The sequence below is a fragment of the Myotis myotis genome, unplaced genomic scaffold, assembly GCF_014108235.1.
Source record: "Myotis myotis isolate mMyoMyo1 unplaced genomic scaffold, mMyoMyo1.p scaffold_m19_p_7, whole genome shotgun sequence".
Lineage (NCBI taxonomy): Eukaryota > Metazoa > Chordata > Mammalia > Chiroptera > Vespertilionidae > Myotis > Myotis myotis.
The window spans coordinates 44,117,821-44,141,838 of NW_023416379.1; the positions used below are offsets into that span (position 1 = coordinate 44,117,821).

General features: G+C 34.5%; 1 protein-coding gene across 22 annotated transcripts in view; it reads left to right on the forward strand.

The window, feature by feature from the left end:
* Positions 1–24,018, forward strand: part of ASCC3 (activating signal cointegrator 1 complex subunit 3) — a 250,869-nt gene that overhangs the window by 124,486 nt on the left and 102,365 nt on the right. For 19 of the 22 annotated variants that reach the window (XR_004968946.1, XM_036317985.1, XM_036317986.1 and 16 more), the window contains 9 exons: positions 3,868–4,059; positions 4,371–4,595; positions 7,826–7,945; positions 10,430–10,594; positions 11,124–11,210; positions 12,057–12,233; positions 17,752–17,977; positions 19,573–19,727; positions 23,064–23,162. Coding sequence is in view for 20 of the 22 variants with exons in the window: in XM_036317985.1 (XP_036173878.1) it covers positions 3,868–4,059; positions 4,371–4,595; positions 7,826–7,945; positions 10,430–10,594; positions 11,124–11,210; positions 12,057–12,233; positions 17,752–17,977; positions 19,573–19,727; positions 23,064–23,162 (1,446 nt within the window). In the remaining 2 variants the exon portion in view is untranslated. Of the gene's footprint in view, positions 1–3,867; positions 4,060–4,370; positions 4,596–7,825; positions 7,946–10,429; positions 10,595–11,123; positions 11,211–12,056; positions 12,234–17,751; positions 17,978–19,572; positions 19,728–23,063; positions 23,163–24,018 lie in introns of those variants that run through there. The other 3 variants (XM_036317977.1, XM_036317978.1, XM_036317992.1) reach the window with 3 other exon arrangements.

The following is a 24,018-nucleotide window of genomic DNA, read 5'->3' on the forward strand; positions in this document are numbered from 1 at the left end:
CAGTCCCTTCTTGATGGATACTTTTGTTGTTTCCAATTATTTTTTTTTACTACGGGCTTAGTGCACGAATTCGTGCACCTTGAAAGGAACTGTGGGCCGTGAGGCTATGGTGGGCACAGGGATGGGACTCAGCCCATCCTTCATGCCCCTGCCCAGCCCCATCCCACCGCAGCCCCCAGTCCCCTGTCTGCTGGCAGCCCCATGCCCACCGCCTCTGCTCCCATGCACTGACAGTGCCAGTCACGCTCACACCCGCTGATGGTGTGGAGCAATTGGGGCCAGAACCAGCAGCGGGTGTGAGCGGGGCCAGTGCTGTCAGCGGGTGCAAGCGGCGGCTGCTGCCCTGATCGCCCCTCAGGAGCAGGGGGAGGTGGAGAAGCTCTCAGGGGCGATCGGGGCCGACACCAGGCACTGACAGCGGGTGCAAGCGGCGGCTCCAGCACCGGCAGCAGGTGTGAGCAGGACCAGCACCAGCAGCAGGTCTGAGCAGTGGCTCCGGTGTTGGCAGTGGGTGCGAGTAGCTGCTGCCAGCCCAAGTCGTCCCTCAAGAGCAGGGGGAGGTGGAGAAGCCCTGAGGGCAATCGGGGCCAGCAGCAGGTGCAAGCAGCGGCTCCAGCGCTGGCAGCAGGTGTGAGCGGGACCAGCACTGGCAGCTGGTGAGAGCACCAGGCGGGACTGCGGCACGCGAGAGCAAAGTATTTTCAGTAACCACCAGAGGCTTGCCCCAATGACAGCGACTGGCACCCTGCCTTGGACTGGAATCCCTGTACACCTGCTCCACCATCCCATCATGGCCGACGCCTTCCATGTTTTGTGCATGCCCCCTGGTGGTCAACACATGTCATAGCGACCGGTTGTTCGGTTCAGTTCTGCTTGGTCTATTTGCATATTAGGGTTTTATATAGAGAGACTAGAGGCCTGGTGCATGAAATTTGTGCACTGGGGAGGGGATTGTCCCTCAGCCCAGCCTGCACCCTCTCCAATCTGGGACCCCTTGGGGATATCCGACTGCCAATAAACCTGGTCACCCCTAACTTCCCTCCCCTGCAGGCCTGGACCCCCCCCCCCCCCCCCCCCCGTGGGATCAGGCCGAAACTGGCACTTGGACATCCTTCTCACAATCCGGGGCTTCTGGCTCCCAACCGCTCACCTGCCTGCCTGCCTGATTGCCCCTAACAGCTTCTGTCTGCCAGCCTGATCACTTCTAACCACTCCCAAGCCAGCCTGATCACCCCCTAACCGCTACCCTGCCGGCCTGATTGACGCCTAACTACCTTCTCCTGCCAGCCTGGTTGCCCCCAACTGCCCTCCCCTGCAGGCCTGGTCACCCCCAACTGCCCTCCCCTGCCAGCCATCGTATGGCAGCCATCTTGTGACAACATGGGTGTGGCCATCTTGTGCGAGGCCATGATTGTCAATTTGCATGTTACCATTTATTATATAGGATTGTTAAAAGTGCTGTAGTAAATGTTCTTGCTCATACCCTTGATAGTTGCAAGTATGTCCATTGGGAAAATGTCTAGCAGTGGAATTTATTCATCATGGTCCATACATTTAAAATTTTAATAAATGGAAATGAATGAATGAATGAATGAATGAATAAAATTTTGGTGATTTCAAACTGCCCACTAGGGAAACTGTTCCAGTTTACACTTCCTCAAACCATAACTTCAAGGAAGTTACGTTGCCCACATAACTGGGCCGTGTCAAAGTTTTTAAATTTATGACAGATTAATAGGCAAAAAAGTGATACTTCATTATTATTTTAAATGGCATTTCTTTATGTGAAACTGAGCACTTTGTATATTTGCCATTTGATTTTTTTCCCCCTATAAATTGCATGTTCCTACCCTTGGACCATTAAATTGCATGTACTGACATACATGTTACACACATTTGTTTTTTTTCTCATTAAACTTTGTTTTTGATTTGTTTACATATATTTTTACCATGCTGAATTTTTTTCAACCTAGTTGTAGTCTTTGGGCTTTGTCTTGCTTATTAAGGCCAGCATACTTCATCCATGATTTCCTCCAACCCTTTTCAAATTTCTATTAAATTTTTAATTTGTCCAAAACTTATTCCATATGGTAATGGACCTCTCGTCCTTTCTGAATACTCTGTTGATTTTAAAATTTGATATAACACACAAAATTCTTGTATTTGCCTGAGTCAGTTTCTGGACTTTCTCTTCTAGTTCATTGGTGTTACTGTTTCTTCTTCTTTGGTGTCAAACTGTTTTGCTTATTCTGTTTTTACAGCATGTTTAATACGTGGTTGGGATAAGCATCCTGATCATTCCTCAATTTTGGATTTTTCCTGCCATATCTGTGCATTAAGGCCAGGACAAACTTAATAGTCCTAACACGTTCCTCTCCTTCATGTCCTGTTCACCATCCTTTCCTTTGTGCTTACTTTATAACCTAGTTTATGTGATATTTCTGTTTCCCCTGCCTCCACCTTCTCACTTGATTGTTATAGTAGCCCCATAGCTGCTCATTCAGTCTCTGTTCTTAACACAACCATGAAGTTACCTCTCTAAACATAAAATCAAATACTGCTCTTGAAACTTGAAGAAGACAGTCTTTTTGTGTACCATATGTGTTTTGTTTGGGATTCAGTCTCAAAATGTATAAGTTGTCATTTACTTGGCTGGCCACTAGATGGTGGGATTTGTTAATGTATTACCATCCTTTATATACCTGAAGCAGATTTCATGGAGTGCTATTTCCTTAGATTATATTCTTAGTTAATTGTTATTAACGTAGACATTTAAAATTTTAAGTGCCCTTAGAGATAATCACTGTGACAAAGTCTGCACTAGGACCTCTGACCCCTGAAATCCCACTCCCTGCCCATGGAGTGTCCCTTACATAAAACTATGGAAAATTGTTTCAAAGGAAGCTATTAAAATGTTTGTAATAAAAATTTCAGAGCAATAGCACATAAACGCAGGATGTGATGTCCAAACAGAAGCTTTGATTGTGTAAACACTTGTGTTAATCTAAAGTCTTTAATTTTGCAGAAAAATTTTCTCTTAGTTGTGTGGTGAGTTGTCAGTGGATTTTGTAAAATCTGCTTTAGCACTTATGTAGGCTGTGAATAAGTGGACAAAATCCCATATCTGAGCTCAGACCAGATCAAAGAACAGACACCAGAAAGGAAGTTAGTATATTCAGGGCAGATATAAAGTTGAGCTAAGACAGGTGGCAGTGCCCTCCCATCAGAGATCACCAGGAGCACACCTGTAGGTGAACACAGCAGGCCTGTTGGGTCATTGCTATAGGAAAGAGTTCATGCCAGGAGGAACCATGTGGCATCCCAGTGGCAGGGGAAGGGCTTCCAACGCAGTGAGTCTGGAATAGCAAGTGTCACCCTGAGGTGCATGTGGATTTGTCAGAAAGAGGAGAGAGAGAAAAGCCGGCCCTTGTGGCTGGCCAAGGAAGTGAGGCTAGTGGATGGGAATGATTTCTGTAGGGCCCTGTGTTGTCAGGACTCTGGCTTTTACTCTGAATGAGGTAATAGCCACTGAGATTTCTGCTTATTTTAATGGAGTTCGTTTGGAAGGATAGGAAACTGGCAGTACTGATTGATTGCAATAATAGAACACCTGTGTGAAAAAGAGACCTGCTTTTAACTTCTTCCCTTTTGGATTTTGTGTCATGTTCAGGATTGTATAGTTTTTAAAACAGATATAATATAATTTTTAATAATTTTGTCTATAGCATTATACACTAATATTTAGTAAGACCTTAAGATGCTTAAAAATAATTTTATTCTCATCAATAAACTCATTCAATAGAAAAGCCAAATAACAATCCCTTTTAAATGCTAAACACTTTTATATTTTGTTTATTTCTACTGTAGGTGCAAAAGTCAAGAAATAGGCAACTACGAGAATTATTCCCAGATGGCTTTAGTATTCATCATGCAGGAATGCTTCGGCAGGACAGAAATTTGGTTGAAAACTTGTTTTCTAATGGGCACATCAAAGTCCTAGTCTGTACAGCCACATTAGCCTGGGGCGTCAATCTTCCTGCCCATGCTGTTATTATTAAGGTAAGAGCTTACCTTCCTTTGCACATGGATTTGTGGTGTCTTAAAACAAACCTGGGGATTAATTTGTTTAGAAAAAATATTGTGATTTGGCTGCTTCACTGACTTTGAATGTTATTTATATTAGGTCAGAATTATTTTCTCCAAAAGAATCTAGTTTATATTGTGAAATTATAACTCTATCACAGATGATGAAAGGATTACTTAAAGTACACTTTTGAGATTTTGCCTTATTTGCCTAATTTCAATATCAGCTCATCAGGATTATATTTGTGTGTGTTTATGTAAATTTTTATTAACTTTTCATTGTCTAGGGAACACAAATCTATGCTGCAAAAAGAGGCTCCTTTGTTGACCTTGGAATATTAGATGTCATGCAGATATTTGGTCGAGCTGGAAGACCACAATTTGACAAATTTGGGGAAGGAATCATCATAACAACACATGATAAACTCAGCCATTACCTCACTTTGCTCACTCAACAAAACCCAATTGAGAGTCAGTTTCTGGAAAGCCTTGCAGATAACCTAAATGCAGAGGTAAGATCTAATGAGTAAAGGTTGGCAAAGAATCATTAGCTGCAAGAATGACTAAGTAAAATAAATTTTGTGTTGGTTGCTCTTTTGAAGTATTTAGGATGATAGCTTATGACCTTACATAGTCATAAGTCACAACAAACTGAATAGCAATATTATTGATTAGTTCAGAGCAGTACAAAGTGCAAACAATAACTGATAGGAACTCATTGCTAAAAAACTATATACTTTTAAATTACAAGGCTTTGTTATAGGATAGAAATATAACTACTTTATATTCATAAAGTACTTGTTAGGTATCTCATTTTCAGAAATGTCAACTGTAACCAGGTGTTTTTCTTTAAAAGAATTTTTGAATACGTATTATGTGCTAGGCACTACAGTGGTGGTTTCATATACGTTATCTTAGTTACATGTGTCTCATCTACAAGATTAAGGAACTTTTTGAGACCATGGCCTATATTTGTTTCCATACTCATTGTGCTTTGTGTAGTTCAGTTTTGTACTGACTTATTATATGATTATTGAGGTGAATGGAAACATTTCAAAAAATACTGTGGAAAATATTTTATAAAAGGCTCTTATACTCAAGTGGCCACTAGGTGACAGTAAATATTTACAGGTAAATTTTAATTTTTGTCACTAGGTGGCACTCTAGGATTAACCTCTAAATATGATGTGCCATCATAAGTTTCAATTCAATTTCCTGGTTAGTCTTTTTCTTTTTGGTGAATATTTAGAAGACTTGCACTACTTAAACCAATCTTTGATACCTACTTCCTCCTTTCTTTTTAATCTTATCATTAGTGGTAATAGGTAATTATTAATGTTAATTTATTGAGTCTGATTTTGAAAAATAGCAAGATTATTTTTTATAAAATTTTCTACTTAGGAGTTTCATATTACTTTAAAATATCTATAGGTCATAAGGGAATTAACACAGTTTTGACTGTCAAATAATAGAATCACAAGTGAGGGACACTATTAAACTAGTTTCTTTTACCTAAACAGACTAGAAAAATGTTTAACTGTCTTACTTGAAAGTATTTAGGAAGTGTTTAGCCAACTCCTTCATTGGCTAAATTGTAGTTTTTCTTACTCTACATTTTGTGAAAATCTTACAGTTCACATTTTAGGAAATGTATGTCTTTACTTCTATTGTGAATGATTTATTTAGTCATTTGTAAATATGTTAGTGAAGTTTATTTTTTCCAGTTTTATGGAGATGTAATTGACATATGACATTGTGTAAGTTGTTACTTGTATATATTTTTGAAATGTTTGCCACAGTAGTTAGTAAACACATCCTTTACCTCACATAATGGTCATTCTGTTGTTATGATGATAACACAATTTTCAAGTACACAATACAGTATTAACCATAGTCATCCTGGGGTACATTAGATCCCCAGAACTTATTCTTTTTATAACCGAAAGTTTGTACACTTTGACCATCTCCCCATTTCCTCCTTCCCCCAGCCCCTGGCAACCATTCTCCATTTCTATGAGTCCTATGTTTTTAGTATCTACATATAAGTGAGATCATATAGTATTTATCTTTTTCTGTCTGACTTATTTTAAGTTAGTATAAATTTAAAAGTCAATTTAAATTATCAAAGTCTGCCTTATCATTTTTTTGGCCGTATATCTACTTAATGGCATAGTGTGGTATTACATTATAATGTTATTTATATATTGCTATAGCTCCACTTCAACTAAAGATAGCTAAGCATTCACATATTTATTTCACAAAATTGGATACAAAGAATTTATAATATGAAAATGAAACAAAGGTTTTTATTTTCTTTAATATTCAGTACTAAAATGAGGGATTTTTTTTCTTCAAAAATTTAATAATTTAGGTAGGGAGCATCTCTCCTCCTTTGATTAAAGTATGAAAGGTGAAAAAATTTTTTTCAGCTACATGTTCAGGAAAAATGATACACTATGAAGGTGCACAACTTGGATTTATTTTTAAATTAAAATGAATACTTTGATTAAAAACAAAATGACTACCTATAGGCCCAGTGGCTAAATAAATATATTTTTCAGAAAACTTCATTCTTATTCTGTGTTAACTATTTTCTAATAATTCCATTTTATTTATTATACAGATGTTATGTATTGTTGTGATTTTATTTGGTTTTATGAAATTAATATATTATAGTTACATTAAAATCTCATTTGTGGAATATAATAAACAACATAAATTGATGAACAAAAATAGATCCAGAGACACAGAAGCATCAAACAGACTGTCAAACCTCACAGGGAAAGAAGGGGTTGGGGGAAGGGATTAAGAGATCAACCAAAGGACTTGTATGCATGCATATAAGCATAACCAGTGGACACAGATACTAGTTGGGGTGAGGGTATGTGCTGGGGGTGGGAGTAGTCGGGGAGAGGTCAATGGGGGGAAAAGGAGACATATGTAGTACTTTAAACAATAAATAATTTAAATTTTAAAAATGCTATGTTAAAATTATATTCTTTCACAATATAATCTAAAGAATTATCTAGTGGTTATTATAATTCAAAGGCATAAATATCTACTTTTTTCATAAGTTATATTTATCAGTAAAAAATTAAAACCATTTCCCATTCTTGTATGATTGTTTAAGTGTATATTTTATTAATATGCATAAATCCCAATAAAATCTGCTTTGTTATTGTAGAAAGGATTGCATTTTCCATTTTATTTATATTTATTTCCGCTAGCCATCCTGCAAATGGGTATCCTTAGAGGCAAAAGCTACTGTCATGCTCTCTATTGTTTTGGTAATGACAATGCACAAAAACACAGTAAAGAGGGATAGAATTAACCATATTATGTTGTTTTCATTGTGGTGCACCTACATTTAAAATTTCAATAGTATGACCACATAAAATAAAACCAAAAGGAAAAGGAAGCAAGAAGAAAAATGAATACCAAAATATTTTTAATGCTGTACAGAATGAAACTTCATTTATGGAAAAATAATCAAATGCCATAAAATTAAGTAAGTTCAGTTTTGGAAAATAGCATTTCTAATGTACTGTTCCCAATTAAATGGGGCAGGGATGATTTTTAATTAATTTGAGAAGTGTCATGTCCAATAATCATGCTATACCTTTTAATTACAGCATAATGATGTGTTTTAAAAACTCAACTTTTGACAAAGTGCTCTTTGATGTAATGTTTATATTTAACTTTAATGGGTTCATTTAATTTTTGTTATATTTTTGACTTGCAGATTGCTCTGGGAACAGTTACTAATGTGGAAGAAGCAGTGAAGTGGATAAGTTACACTTATCTTTATGTACGGATGAGAGCAAACCCATTAGTATATGGCATCAGTCACAAGGCTTATCAGGTAGAAAACTCATTTGTAAAAAAAAAAAAAAAAAGAAATCAAACCTTTTTTTTAAATTTCTGTAATCCTTTCATGGTATGAAGATAAATATTTGCCTCATCTGAAAAGAGTTAGGTAGCTGGAAGAAAAACAAAGAGCTTTAATCTTTTTTAGGAAATACTAAGGAAAATTAAATTTCCCCCTGCAATTATTTCACTTTACTTATAGTATCTCTTTTCCCACTGACACTAATAAGTTCATCTTTATACTATTATCAATTTATCATTCAGATGTATTTTCATTTGATACTAATATTTTGCTGTGATTTTTTAAAACTAAGATAAATTTAGTTTTTGGAATAGTCCAGACATGAGAAAACTTATGGACCACTGTTAATAATATCTTGCTATATGCAATCTGTTCTCTTATCAAGTTCCTCTAAGCCCTTGTTCCCAAATTAAAAGGTAGCATTGATGAGTTATTATCTTAGTGGTTTGGAGGCTGACATCAGTTCTGTGCACATAGACTGCAAATGAGATGCATGTTGTAGCAGCTATTCCTATGAGCTCTACAGTTGTGTGGTCCACATGGCTTACAGATTCTGTGAGACCTTGTCTTTTCTTTAGAACTCTGCTTTATACACTGTAATGCTTCCTAATTACAGATAGAATCCAGTTGTTCTCTAATGAAAACATTATTTCACCATCATCATATGGTTATTCACTAGTGTTAATTCAAAATTATCAAAGAAACTGAATTTGACTTGGAATGATAGTTTTACTGCATTAACTAGTAACTTGGTTTTTATTTATATTCTGTTGTGTTTGCAAAGCAGTTGCCAATCTTGTTTTTTTGTGTGTGTGTGCTTTTAAAATTTTTTTTTCTTTTTCTATACAGTAGATTTGACCATGGGAAAATCAAACTTAAGATTTAGGAGGAAAAATACAAGAAAAATAGCAGCAACAACTAGTTCTGAAGCTGCTGATCTGAAATCATTAAGTTTTTATACATAGGTTGATCGTAATTGATACTTAACAACCTTTCTTCTCAGTTAAAATATATCTTCTTTTATCGCCAAATCGTTCTGTTATAAAATATAGGTGCATTATAACCTGTAAACTTTAAAAATTTTAAAGAATATGACTCTAGCTATTTTCATTACAAATATGGGTTTTGTGAAAATAGTCAATGGCACTGTGAAAATATACTGAAGGAGTAAAAGAAAACAAAACATGACATGTAGTTTCATGGGCTAAGCTATTTATTTCAATTCTTGGCATAAGATAGAAACATCAGTTGATTTTTAAGTACCAGGTTAATATCAGAAGTCATTTTTGTATAATTTTCCATTATAAGGAAAGTGATTTTTTTTTTCCTTCTCAGATACATGGTTTTACTACTTTCACAGTTCAGAGAATCTTACCTTTCTATTTTCTTTAACTTATGTGTTTTCGTTTTATTACTCAATATGAATTTGTAACCACAAGACCCATGTGAACTAACACAGACCATGTAGTTTAACGTATTTTCAATGGTTTAATAATATGTGATTGATAAAATGTTTTCAGAAGATGAACCTGACACATACAGTGCATCACTTGTAGCAAATATTTAAGACTTTGTATTTGCTAATATGATTATTTCACACGCTATCTTACTTCCCTACAGATCATTTTCTTTGCCTTGTTTTTCTGATTTTTAAATTTATTTTAGCTGTGTTGTATTCTCCCCTCATTCCTTTAAGGTCATATTCTACTTTATTGCTCATGACCAGAGAATGATCATTAGGACCTGGCTTGTGTGCATGTGTGTATGCATATCATATAATAACAAGAATATTTGTTAATAAATGTTCTTTCTGCTGAAAAAATGTCTGATGTAATAGTTTCAAAACTATTCAAAATTTATGGTTTTTTTACTCTTTGCTTCTTTTATTATTACAGGAAAAATGGGTTTTCCTATCGGCAGTTATGAAAACTGCTAGAACACTAAAACCATACTTTTGAAAGGATAACTGTATTTATTTTTGTATACTTTTACTTTGACAGAGGAAATCATCCTCACTATTATTTCTCCAAATACTGATAAAGTAAAAACATGGTTTGATATTTGAAAATCCCTGTTCATTTAAGTGTGGGAGTAAGAAGACAGTAATATTTTTCTTATAGTTGATTTTTAATCTTCATAGTTTTCAAGATTTTAAGAATTAAAATCCAATTAAGAATTTTGGATTCTATAATATTACTATCTGAAGATAATATGCAGATTGATAAATGCCATTCAAAGCAAATAAATTTTGGGTTATTTGGTTTACTTAATGGCATAAAATATTTTCTAGTTATGTCCTAAATTTATAAATATGCAATTCTTTAAAATTTGTAATAAAGAAGTTTATTCTAACTAAAGCATCAACAAAATTTAATTTTCATAAATAGGTATATGTAATTCTCTAAAGAAAAATGACTAAAGAAATATTAAAGTGTTTATATATTTTTTTTCCTGTAGATTGACCCAACATTAGCAAAACATCGAGAACAGTTGGTCATTGAAGTTGGACGAAAATTAGACAAAGCTAGGATGATTCGTTTTGAGGAGCGAACTGGATATTTTTCCTCAACCGATTTGGGTAGAACCGCCAGCCACTTCTATATTAAATACAACACCATTGAGGTATTAAACTGAGTCAAACAAATACAATATGTTTGTTTTTAGATGTCAAAATATAGTATTAATGCTAAATAGCAAAAGCTGTTAATAGAATAAAATGCTTTTGGCATATGAATTCAATAAATAGACTCAGTAAAGACAAGAAGAAATCAGATTTTAAATATTCATGGCCCCCTTGCCATCCTGGTCAATGAGTGGGTCCCAAGCAGTAGACTTGGAGAATGGTAGATTTCCATATGCCCATGCTGAAAATGAGCCAATACTATAATCTTATGATGGACATTTTTTTAGCTATCTAAAGTAGATTTTGTTAACTGATTTTATTGCTCTTTAGCTGATTATATTTTAACAGTATTTTTTAATCTTTGGTAGATAATGCAATGATTTGGAATAGCATGCCACAGACATTGTAACTCTGCGTTGCCTAGGGCTCAAATGTTATTTAAGAATGAGTAATTTATAGTCAGGTTTTTAATTTAAAGTATTTTACTGGACCTTCTATTTTAATCATATATAACACTTACTTTGGTAGACCTTCAATGAACTTTTTGATGCTCATAAAACAGAAGGTGATATCCTTGCTATAGTGTCTAAAGCTGAAGAATTTGATCAAATTAAGGTAAGATTACTTGAAGCTTGAATCAAATGCATATAACATATATATATTCATTCATTTATAAAACCTCATAAGTAATTGTTATTCCTGATACATCAGAAGCTGTATGACACTTCACATTTGGAGTACCAACAATATTCTTCCATTTATCAGCAATTCCAGTATCCTAGATTATGATATTATGTCATACCTCACATCATTCTTTATTCTTTACTGCAAGTCAAATATAATTTAAGTAGGTTTTGCAGTAATGAAACTGGTGGAGAATATAGTATGTAGATATTGGTTTATTTGCAATGTAAGGTTCACTAAAGAAAATAGGAAGGATATGCATGATTCAAACTTAGATCTGAATATTTCTGTACCTGTATTATAATTTAATCTTATTAACAGTGAAAACTTTTATACTTTGAGTCATAGTACTTCACAGCTTTAAGCTCTGAATGTGTTCTATCATATAAAAATATATGACTGTAATGAATGTCTTTGGAGATAATTCAAGTTTGCCCTAATCTATTTGGGCAGAGGTTTTACCCTCGTCAAATAAGAAATGAAATCTCATCAATTGAAGGATGGTGAGGTCAGGAGATCTAATTTTTGTGGCATATCAAATTTTTATATGTCAATGGCAACTTTAATATTGGTGATGAATAATAAAATATAATTGTATCAGTCTCAAGATAATTTCTTATTGTATATTATTAGCTACCTGTGGAAAAAATTAGTTATTTTAGCATATAGAGGACATGTTTAGTTATAGCAAATGGAAACTTTAAAAAAAAACCTGCAGTATGGCTCAATTTCAGTAAATCAGCCCAAATAATAATGTAAAAACATTGATTCTTCCAGGTCAGAGAAGAGGAAATAGAGGAGTTAGATGCCTTATTAAATAATTTCTGTGAACTCTCAGCTCCTGGAGGTGTAGAGAACAATTATGGGAAAATAAATATCCTACTTCAAACTTATATCAGCCGAGGTGAGATGGACAGTTTCTCTCTTATATCAGATTCTGCATATGTTGCACAGGTAAGATTATTACTCTCTTCCCATTTTTTCTCCCTTGTTTACTTTTAAAGGTTCAAAGAATTACTCAGACTATACTGTGACTATACTTACGACATGCTACTAAATTACTACTTTATCTTAGAACTGATTCTGTTTAATTTGTACATCTTTTATGCCATCCATTTATTAGATCAGGAATGCGAGTGGAATTTGGTGTTAGTTTGGCTCTTTACTATTGCTGTTGTTTTTATTTTTGAGTTTAAAAAATATCAATCTTACTTTGCTTTAAATTATAAAGTGTATCTCTTTTAATTACAAAGAATATACTTACAAAGGGCAATAATAGAATAATATTTCAATCAAAAAGAAGATGTGGAACTAGTGTAGCTTTTCCCAAATGCTAGAAATACAAACAAAATTCTTTGCCATTAAATAAGGCTTTTATGTATATGCCTCACACCATATATTTAGTAAGATAAGTCTCTGATAAAAAAATTTTTCTTCCCATCGATACTTAAAAATTGATGACTGAGAGAAAATTATTCCTTAAATTATAGCTTATTAAATTAATAAGTTTAAAAAAATACCATAGTATAAAATGTTGTAATACTTACGTTTTTATATTCAGGCCCCCATGTGAAATAAAGTAGGTTATTTGTTGCGTTATTTACCTTTCAAAATGAAAGGTTTTTCTTTATAGATATATGTTTTTTAAAAAAGTACTTTCTACTTCAAAAGAATACCATTTTTTTCCACCCCGCTGGTATGGCTCATTGTTTTGAGTATCAGCCCATGAACCAGAAGGTCATAGGTTCCATTACTGGTTGGGGCTGTGGGCAGCCTCGATCCCCAATAGGGTACATGCAGGAGTAGCTGATTGATGATTCTCTCATCATTGATGTTTCTATCTCATTCTCCCTCTCTCTTCCTCTCTGAAATCAATTAAAAAAAATATGTATGTGTACGTATGTATGTGTGTGTGTGTATATATATATATATATATATATATATATATATATATTTTTTTTTTTAAAGAATGCCATTTAAAAAATGTTTTTATTGTGTAATGCCTCTTCTGAGTTAAGGAGAAATAATAGCTTAATCTTATTTTAAATATAGAAACTATTCTGTATATCTTATGTTTGAAATTTTGTTCAAAGTCTCAATATAGAAAAAGTATTTTTATATTAGATTTTATAAACAGCCATGAATACTCAGCAGTGCTTTGATATAACTATAAAATTAAGTATTTACAAACATGAACCAAGATATATTGGAAAACTATTTGAATGAATGCTGTAACTTAATCAATGTAACTAAGATACCAGCTGATGATTTCATACTACATAAAGTAAATGTTAATGTTGTGGAAGCTTCTTTTCTTTTTTTCCTTCTTGGGTAAGAAGTTTCTGCCATAGAAGAATTACACATATTCTCTAAACCTTATAACTTCTATAGACACCATTGTTTCTAACTCCTTTTATTTATCTATTTTTCTGAAAAATAACATTGTATTTTTAATTTATATTTCCTATAGTTATTGATTTGACTAAAATGTGAAGCTTTACTAAGTTCTAGATAAATAATTTGGCCACATTTCTGCTTGATTCAAGTTTATAAAGATATTATCAGAGACTGATATGCAAATTGCTTTACAATATAATATTTACTATTTCATCATGTTTGGTGCCCAGAAAGTCAATATCAGAACATTATGGATATATCTCAAAGCACCCGTACTTTTCTTAAATAGCTGTTATGGGTCTGTCATCCTTGAATTCATTAGGTAAATCACTATGCAGTTTATTTATAGTTTAAGTGTAGGCCATCATTAGTTCCACAAGCACTCTCTTAGCTCTGTGAAATGGTATTTCCTTCTCTGTTTCTGAAACTTTATTCTCTCAGTCTTTAAGATAAATCCTTGGCTCAGGTATCCCATGATTTTATAAAGAAATCTAGATTTAGCTTTTCTAAACTGTACTTATCAAAGACTTTTATCATTATTTCCACCCAATTTATATTATTCCAGATAAAATGTCTTATTGTCACATGGGATTTCTCCTTCCATTTATTTTACTTTTAGGAAACAACTATGGGTTCTGAAATTTAAAACAAAAATTTATATATTTTCACAGTGGAAAATTAGCTTGGCAGTTTTTTTTACAAGAGTTAACCAGGAATTATGATTTAAAAAATCTATTTGATAGACACAGTAATCTAGTGTTCATTTTATTTATCATTCTCTGGGCCTAGTAAGAGCCATCTTCAGATTTGTAATGGATATCAGAATAGATGGATATCCTCTTAGTTCTAAATAACATTTCTGTTTTTAAATTTCTAGTACTGAAGAAAAATAGTTGATTGTCAAAAACAAATACACATTTCATATAACATGTAAAAACTAAAGCCCATAACTCACAATCATAATTTAAAGCTGGATCATCAACTCCCTATTTAAAATCTTTACTCTTTTTTATCTCTTTTTATAATTTTGACCAGATTTAACTTTTTTCATTTTCAAATACAGACATCATTAGATTTTGTAAGATGTCTTCAAGTTCATAATTTTCAAAACAATCTTCAGTAAAAAAAAAAAATCTGCAAAGTTAATGATAGAGGGAGGAAGATAAAACAAATGGAAACTAACTGTACAGATGGGATAGAAAGTCTTCAATTATTGTAACTTTCTATATGTCTATTAATGAAGTTATTCTCAGACCACTAAATTTAGAATCTTGGAGCAAAGTTTAGAATTGTTTAGACCTGGCTTTGAATAAATACTCTGGCACCAACAATCTGTGAGGCCTTAGCCAAATTATTAACCTCACCAAGCTTTAGTATCTTTATCTACAAAATCATATAGAGACCTGTCAAATGCAGTTGCTATTAAGAGTAAATAAGATAATATATTGCTTAGTTTGGATGTGAGGGCGATCTGGCTGCGACATCTGTCACCCCATTGATCGCCAGGGTTGATTCGGCTGATCTGGCTGGCTAGGCGGGTGTCCCCCTCCTCCCTCACCGATCCATGTGCGTCCCTCCCGAAGCTGCGTGCTCGGTCGAAGAGGACGACCTTCCCCCCCGAGGAGAGGACAGGTCTTCGGTCAAGGGTATACGAGTAGCTGCGCTCCCCTGCTAGAACCTCCAAACAAGCTCTCAAGATAATATATTGCTTAGTTTAAAGGGAGTCAATAATATGGTAGTTACACTCATCAATATTTCTTTTGTCACCTTTTTCTCACTAATTTTTCTCTCTGACTAGATCCCAAAGTTTTCCTATTTCTCTAAATAGCTTTGTAAATTTAATCATCTCACTGTAATAGCCTATCATACAGGGTGTCCCCCCAAAAATGTATGTATACTTCAACAGCTGGTAGCTCAATTTTGAAAATGAAATATATGTGAATAAGCACTCTTATTAATTATTCAAAGTGTGTTTATACATATTTTTAGGACATCCTATATTCTAGATGGCCTCAACAGCCTCCTAAATATGTTGCAGTCCTTTTGTCTCTTCCTGTTTCATTCCTATTTAGGGGATGTAAGGTGGAGCTTCCTAAGAACTTGGAAATAAGGCTACCTTCTGAAAGTTAAACAGGATGGCATCCAAATACAAATAAGGGAGGTTATTTATTCTTCCATAGAAATAATAATTAGGTTTATATGAGAATAGATGTTGCCTACAGTTAAAGGATGCAACTTGACAAACTTCTTTTGAACTGAGTCTGAATGATAAATTTATTGACAGATTGAAAAGTCCAAAAAGAGATAGAGGAAGACATAAACAAATGGAAGAACATACTGTGTTCATGGATTGGTAGAATCAACATCATTAAAATGTCCATACTACCCAAAAAAATCTATAGATTTAATGCAATCCCCAATAAAATACCAATGACGTATTTCACAGACCTAGAACAAACTCTCCGAAAATTCATACAGAATAAAAAAAGACCCCAAATACCAACAGTAATCTTGAGAAAGAAGAACAAAGTTGGAGGAAATCACAATACCAGATATCAAGCTATATTACAAAGCCACGGTTCTCAAAACTGCCCGGTACTGGCACAAGAACAGACGTATAGACCAATGAAACAGAACAGAACCCAGAAATCTACACAAGCCAGTATGCTCAATTAATATTTGAGAAAGAAGGCAAGAGCATACAATGGAGTCAAGACAGTCTCTTCAATAAATAGTGTTGGGAAAATTGGACAGATACATACAAAAAAATGAAACAAGATCACCAACTTAAACCATACACAAAAATAAACTCAAAATGGGTAAAGGATTTAAATGTAAGACCGGAAACCATAAAATCTTAGGAGAATCCATAGGTAGCAAAATATCAGACATTTGTCATAGCAGTATCTTTACCAATACAACTCCTAGGGCAATGGAAACTAAGGAGAATATAAACATGGGAATACATCAAAATAAAAAGCTTCTGCACAGCAAAAGAAACCATCAACAAAACAACAAGAAAGCCAATTGCATGTGAGAACATATTTGCCAATGTTATATCCGATGGGCCTAATCTCCAAAATTTACAGGGAACTCATACAACTTAACAAAAGGAAGGTAAACAACCCAATCAAAAAATGGGCAAAGGACTTAAATAGACACTTTTCGGAAGAAGACATACAGAGGGCCCAGAGACATATGAGAACATGCTCAAAGTCACTAATCATCCAAGAGATGCAAATCAAAATGACAAGAAATACCATCTCATACCTGTCAGAATGGCTCTCATCAACAAATAAACAAATGACAAGTGCTGGTGAGGATGTGGTGAAAAAGGAACCCTCATGCACTGCTGGTGGGAATGCAGACTGGTGCAGCCACTGTGAAAAACAGTATGAAGTTTTCTCAGAAAATTTAAAATGTAATTCCCATTTGACCCAGTAATCCCACTTCTAGGAATATATCCCAAGGAACAGAAGCACCAATCAGAAAGGACATATGCATTCCTATGTTCATAGCAGCACAATTTACAATAGGTAAGATTTGGAAACAGCCTAAGTGCCCATCAGCAGATGAGCGGATTAAAATAATTGGTACATCTACACAATGGAATACTATGCTGCTGTAAAAAAGAGAACTCTTATCCATTCGCAACAGCATGGATGGACATGGAGAGCATTATGCTAAGCGAAATAAGCCAGTCAGAGAAAGAAATGATCCCACTCATTTGTGGAATATAATGAACATCATAAACTGATGAACAAAAATAGGTCCCAGAGACAGAGAAGCATTGAACAGACTGTCAAACTTCAGAGGGAAGGCGGGGGTGGGGTGGGGTGTAAGATCAACCAAAGGACTTGTATGAATGCATATAAGCATAACCAATTGACACAGACAACTAGGGTGGTGAGGGCATGTGCTGGGGGATGGGGGTGGCCGGGGAGATGTCAACTGGGGGAAAAAAAGGACATATGTAATACTATATGTAATACTTTAAACAATAAAGAATTTTAATAAATTAAAAATAAATAAACTCTGTTACCTAACCACCAATCTTCCTCTTTTTATTCTTCAGAATGCAGCTAGAATTGTCCGTGCTCTTTTTGAAATTGCTCTGAGGAAACGTTGGCCTGCCATGACCTACAAGCTCCTGAATCTTAGTAAAGTCATTGACAAGAGGCTGTGGGGCTGGGCTAGCCCTTTGAGACAGTTTTCAGTCTTACCACCACACATTCTAACAAGATTAGAAGAAAAAAATCTTACTGTGGATAAGCTGAAAGACATGAGGAAAGATGAAATAGGTAAGAAGGAAGCAAAAATGTTTTAATGTGTTCTGTGCACATAAAATATTTCACTGCATGTAAAAGTATTATGAATTTTCACATTACTCAAGATACATTTTTATGAAATTTCTTTCACATTTATCGAAATTCTAATAGAAGTCCCTCCAAATTTTATGATGTCACTTGAAAGAATTAGCAGTTAAAATGGAATGTAGATCATCACACCCATAAGTTGAATATTTTACAAATGGAATCTCAGCTATAAATAATGAGAATTAGTCAATGAAGCTTACCCTCAATTTATTTTTTAATATTTAATTCATTTCAAATTCTTTTGTTATATATATTAGTAGTAGTATATTTTAAAAAGTATGCACATTTCTTCAAAGTTTCTAACTGAACTTTATCATTGCACATATATGTATCTTTAATCCCAGTTGTTATTAGTGTCACCAGACCAAATAGCATTAAGACTTCTGCTTTTTTTCACATAATATTGAAAAATTATTCCTACATACATTTCCACTACCTTAACTTTTTATTGGACCAACCTATAATGCATTGATTAGGTAATATTTCAGATTTTAAGTGGGTAGATATTACATATTAAGGGAGTTAGCTGAACAAAAATAAGAGGGAGCATTGCTACTGCAAAACGTCCAAAGATGTGAAGAGAGGCTGAGGTAGCTACTTCACTTGTAGTAAGAAGAACACTTCTAAGACAGAAAGGAAGTATCAATTAAAATAGCAATGAAGGATATTAACTAGGGTAATTGAGAGTATTCACATTGGAATATCATATGTAAATATGTTATCAACATAAAGAAAATCCACTTTAGTTTCAAATTTGGATGAACATAAAACATTTTATTATTCATAAATGTACTTTAAAAATTATGAAGAACCAAGAAATATTGATATTATAAACTAATACAAAATAATATTGAATGTAGAAAAAAATGAAAAAATATATAACCCATTTCCACTTAATTTGAACTAGATTAGAAAAATGTTTATAGTGACATCTATTTCTGACTCCCCCACCCATTCTGGGACTCACACACATATATCTATATTTTGAATCTGATCATTTATGAAAAATATGTATAAGTGGATAAAGTGGTTAATTGTGTGCTAGATTGACCATATTTAATATTTTACCTTTATGATTTTTTTGGAAATGGGCATGGATGGATGGGTTGTGTTTTATTATTAAAGCATTTCCCAATTTATAGATTTCTGAAATAGAGCTTGTATAAATTAATGGCTGTTTTCAAAAACCACTAAATATTTTTATGATGTATCATAAGCTAGCTAGAAGAAAAGAGGAACTGTTTATAGTAGTTTAAACACTATTAAGATTCAGTAACTTTAAGAACCCTATTAATAGCTGAAGAAACCTTGATAACTAGTTTTCAGAGCTATGAATTGCTAATTCAAGTTAACTATTACAAAATATTCAAACATGCCAGATCAAGAATGTCAACTATTCTACACAGCAAATAATAAAAGAAGCAATAAAATCACCTTCTCTGAATTCTCATTTACAAGTCAGATTATATTGCTTTTATTCTGTCTGGACACATTTCTTCTATGTGATGTTTTCCTTGTAGGTCACATGCTGCATCATGTGAATATTGGACTCAAGGTCAAACAGTGTGTTCATCAGATTCCTTCTGTTACAATGGAAGCTTCCATTCAGCCCATCACACGGACTGTGCTCCGAGTGACTCTGAGTGTCTGTGCTGATTTCACTTGGAATGATCAGGTAGAAGGGGAAAATACCTATCTCAATGTTCTGCAAAAATGTCTCTGCTGCACATTCACTTGTACCTCCTTATGTCTGTCCTTAGGCATTTAGAAAATTCTCTCAAAAAATACATATTAAAGATTCATTTAAAACATTGTAGTCATATTTATTCTCATCCTCGAAAATATGTGTAGTATAATATATTAAGACTAGAGGCCCAGTGCATGGATTTGTGCACCAGTGGGGTCCCTCAGCCTGGCCTGCACCCTCTCACAACCTGGAACCCCTTGGGGGATGTCGGGGATGGAGCCAAAACTGGCAGTCTGATATCCCCCAAGGGATGTACTAGTGCACGAAGTGGCAGGTGGCCGGGGAGGAGCTCGAGCTGGCCTGGGCGCTGTGCCACTCCCGCTCATCCCAGCCCTGCTGTGCCTCCCGCTTCGTAAGCTTGCTGAGCTGTCTTTCCCCTGTGAGAGCGCACTGACCACCAGGGGGCAGCTCTTGCATTGAGCGTCTCTGCCCTAGTGGTCAGTGCACATCATAGCAACCAAACAGTTGACTGGTCGAATGGTTGACTGGTCGCTTAGGGTTTTATATATGTAGATGTTAACCAATGAGACCTCTTCAGAACACCTAGGAGAGCTAAAATTTCAACATTGAACAGTCCTTTAATGGATTCAGCTTCATAGGGACTTTGCTTAAATCTGACTTCTTCTATTTTCTCTGTTATTTTTGTATTTGCCATCTCTACTTTGTCATTTTAGCCTACTAAAAATTCAAGATTCTCCATGTTGAAGGAGCGAGCCCTTTTAAAATTCTGATGTTTTTCAGACTATCATTGTCTTCTTTTCTTTACCATTAGACTTGTGGAAAGAGTGTTCTACATTTTCTCCTGGTCATCTGTTTCTTTCCTACTGAGACTACTACTTCCATCAAGGATCACCAAAGACTGACTGGTTGCCATAATAAATGGCTTTTTTTTTAGTTACTTTTTTTACTTCTCTGAGCATTCAGCACTATATATAGTCCTTTAAAATGTCCTTCCTTCACTCCCATCACCTTCCTGTTTTTGTTTTCACCCCTTCTTCTGTCCCTCCTTCAATACCTTATGTTATATATGTGTGAAGATCCACTCTGGATTCTCTTCATCAGTATTTTTTAAGGTCTATCTTTGTACTGTTACTATGCAGAGAGTAGAAGAGAGTTATAGATAAGCAAGTAACATTCAGTCCTTTCTTTCAAGAAGCCCGTGGAGGGAGACAAGTAAATCAGTAATGTAGTATAGCAATATTTACTTTACATGATTATCATAGTGTATGCAGATACCTTTTGCATTACGTGATCTTCGTATATCTGTAATGTAAATGAATTTTATTCAGCAACATGCTCTAAAATTACACAAACATATTCCTATCCAAAACCTGTTGGTTTTAAAGTGGTCTAACCTTTAATTTCTTCAGTTTCCTTTTCTGTAAACATAATAATTATCTTTCTCACAGAATTTCTATGAGAACTAGATACAAAATTATATTTAATATTTCTATCAAAAATTTTATGAATGGATTAGAAAACTGTGGTACATCTACACTATGGAATACTATGCTGCTCTAAAAAGGAAGGAACTCTTACCATTTGCAACGTCATGGATGGAACTGGAGAGCATTATGCTAAGTGAAATAAGCCAGTCAATGAAGGAAAAATACCACATGATCTCACTCATTCATGGATAATAGAGACCATTATAAACTTTTGAACAATAATAGATACAGAGGCAGAGCTGCCTCAAACAGATTGTCAAACTGCAGCAGGAAGGCCGGGGAGGGTTGCGGGGCAGGAGGTAGGGGGGTAAGAGATCAACTAAAGGACTTGTATGCATGCATATAAGCATAACCAGTGGACATAAGACATTGGGGGATAGGGGAGGCTAGGGGACTGTCTAGGGCGGGGGGATAAAATGGACACATATGTAATACCCTTTGTAATACTTTAAGCAATTAAAAAAAAAAAATTTTACATAAAATACAAAATTGTAGTTAGTCATAAACTCATATTTCAAATTTTATATTTAATCTAGTGTTTTTGAAATGCATAAAACTTTCATATTTTTCCACAGTTTTTTTCTGTCAGAATTTAAAATAAAGATTCCAACAGTTTGGTTTAATTCATCAGTAACTCTTAATTAGAATGCTGTTGGCTGCAAGAAAAAAAAACATGACTTGTCTCAAACTGACTCAAGGAAGAAAATATATTATCTTTCACAATAAAAGGTCCACAGGTAGAATAGGCCATAAAGATGACTGAGTCTTCTATCTAATCACGTAATTCAGGGCTTAGGGTCTGCACATCTTTTTGCTCTGCTGACACTGTTATGTACTCCCTAAATGTTTTCATGCTTTTTGTTTTTTTATAATTTTTTAAAAAATTATCACCTGAGGATATGCTTATTGAGTTTAGAGAGAGGGAGAAAGAGAAAGAGAGAAACCTCAATTTGAGAGAGAAACATCAATTGGTTGCCTCCCGTACATGCCCCGACCAGGGATGTGCCCTGACGGCGATCAAACCTGCAACCTTTTTGGTGTGTGGGTGACGCTTCAACCAACTGAGCCACCAGGCCAGGGCACTTTTTCATGCTTCTCTGTTCACATTTGAAGAGAGAGGGAAACACCCCACTGCACCTGTCTAGAGCATGAACTATAAGACCTTTCCTTTAGTCTAATTGGGCCAGTATTGGGCATGTGCCTATCCTTACCACAATCGTGCTGAGTTTATGCTAATCAAAATTATTGCAGGAAATGGGCCCCTCTTCTGAGTCACTTGAAAGAGAGATGAATACTGAATAAGAATGGACTTTTTTAGGAAAAACAGAAAAAAGAAAGAGAGGAATGGATATTAAAAAAATGGTATCCAATGGAATGTGATTTGTCTATAAAAAAGAAATGAAGTACTGATGTATACTTTAATATGAATGACTTTGAAAACATTATAGTAAGTGAAAGAAGCCAGATACAAATGACCATATATTAAATGATTCCATTTATATGAGATGCCCAGGATAGGCAGATCTATAGAGATTACTAAGGAATGGAGGGTGGGGGGGATGGGGAAAGATAGGTAGTGACTGCTAATGAGTGTAAGTTTTCTTTTTAGGGTGATGAAAATGTTCTAAAATTTGATTATGGAGGTGATTATACAACTTTGTAAATATATTAAAACCATTGAATTCTATATTTTATATGTAAACTTTGATATAGCAATAAAATTGTTGAAAACAATAGGTTCTTGGTATGCAAACAATAGTATATTCCTTACTTGAGTTACAATATACATAGTATAAAGATACTATTTTTCTTCTAGGTCCATGGGACAGTAGGAGAACCCTGGTGGATTTGGGTAGAAGATCCTACAAATGATCATATTTATCATTCAGAGTATTTTCTAGTTCTTAAAAAACAGGTAAAATATCTATGTATGGCCAAATCCTTATTATGTTGCTATCATAAGTAGAAAATATAAATTAACAATTTCTGCTTTTGCTTATTTTTCTATAATTTCTAGTGTCATTAAAGCTTTATTTATTTATGTTTTTGCGTGATTTTAAAAGGAAACAATACTTAAATGTTACAGTATTGATATACTCAATGTGATCTTAGTTTGAGGAATTAAATTATAATCTTTATCATAGTTTGAGGCATGGCTTTCACATGGATGGACTATATGAAATAAGTGGGATAAATAATATAAAAAGTTAAATATATAAGAAATAAGAAGAACTTTTGGTGCTACATAACACTGTACTAAATAGTATTGAAACATTGTTATTTTTAAAAAAATTTTGAACACAAAGCTCAGCTTTGTTTACATAAATACAGTGGCAAAAAGGATAGGAGAAAAGGGGGCAAAAAATGAAAGCCTAAAAAGGTAAGAGGCACATAGTAGAGTGAGATTCTTAAACGGGTCCATCTAATCACTGCCTTACAAAAGGTAAGTTTCAAATTAACATTTCATAACTCCCACTTTTCAGTACAGTTAACAAACAATAATCATCAAATATGGCATTCCTTTTAAAATTATCCATGAAGTCCATGAGAAACTCAGTTTGATGCTAGTGCATCTGATTCTGATGCTTCATTCCTAATTTCTCTTACCAAAGAGAAAGCAGGCTTCAGGCTGGGAGCCTTGGATGGCAGCAGTAGAATTCATAGCAGTGTTTTGTCTTCATTTCATTTGTCTTCATAATTACCCTCTATTATGCCAAGTGGTGCTGTTTTTCCACCTAAGTGTTTAAAGAAAAATCCTATCTAATAATAGA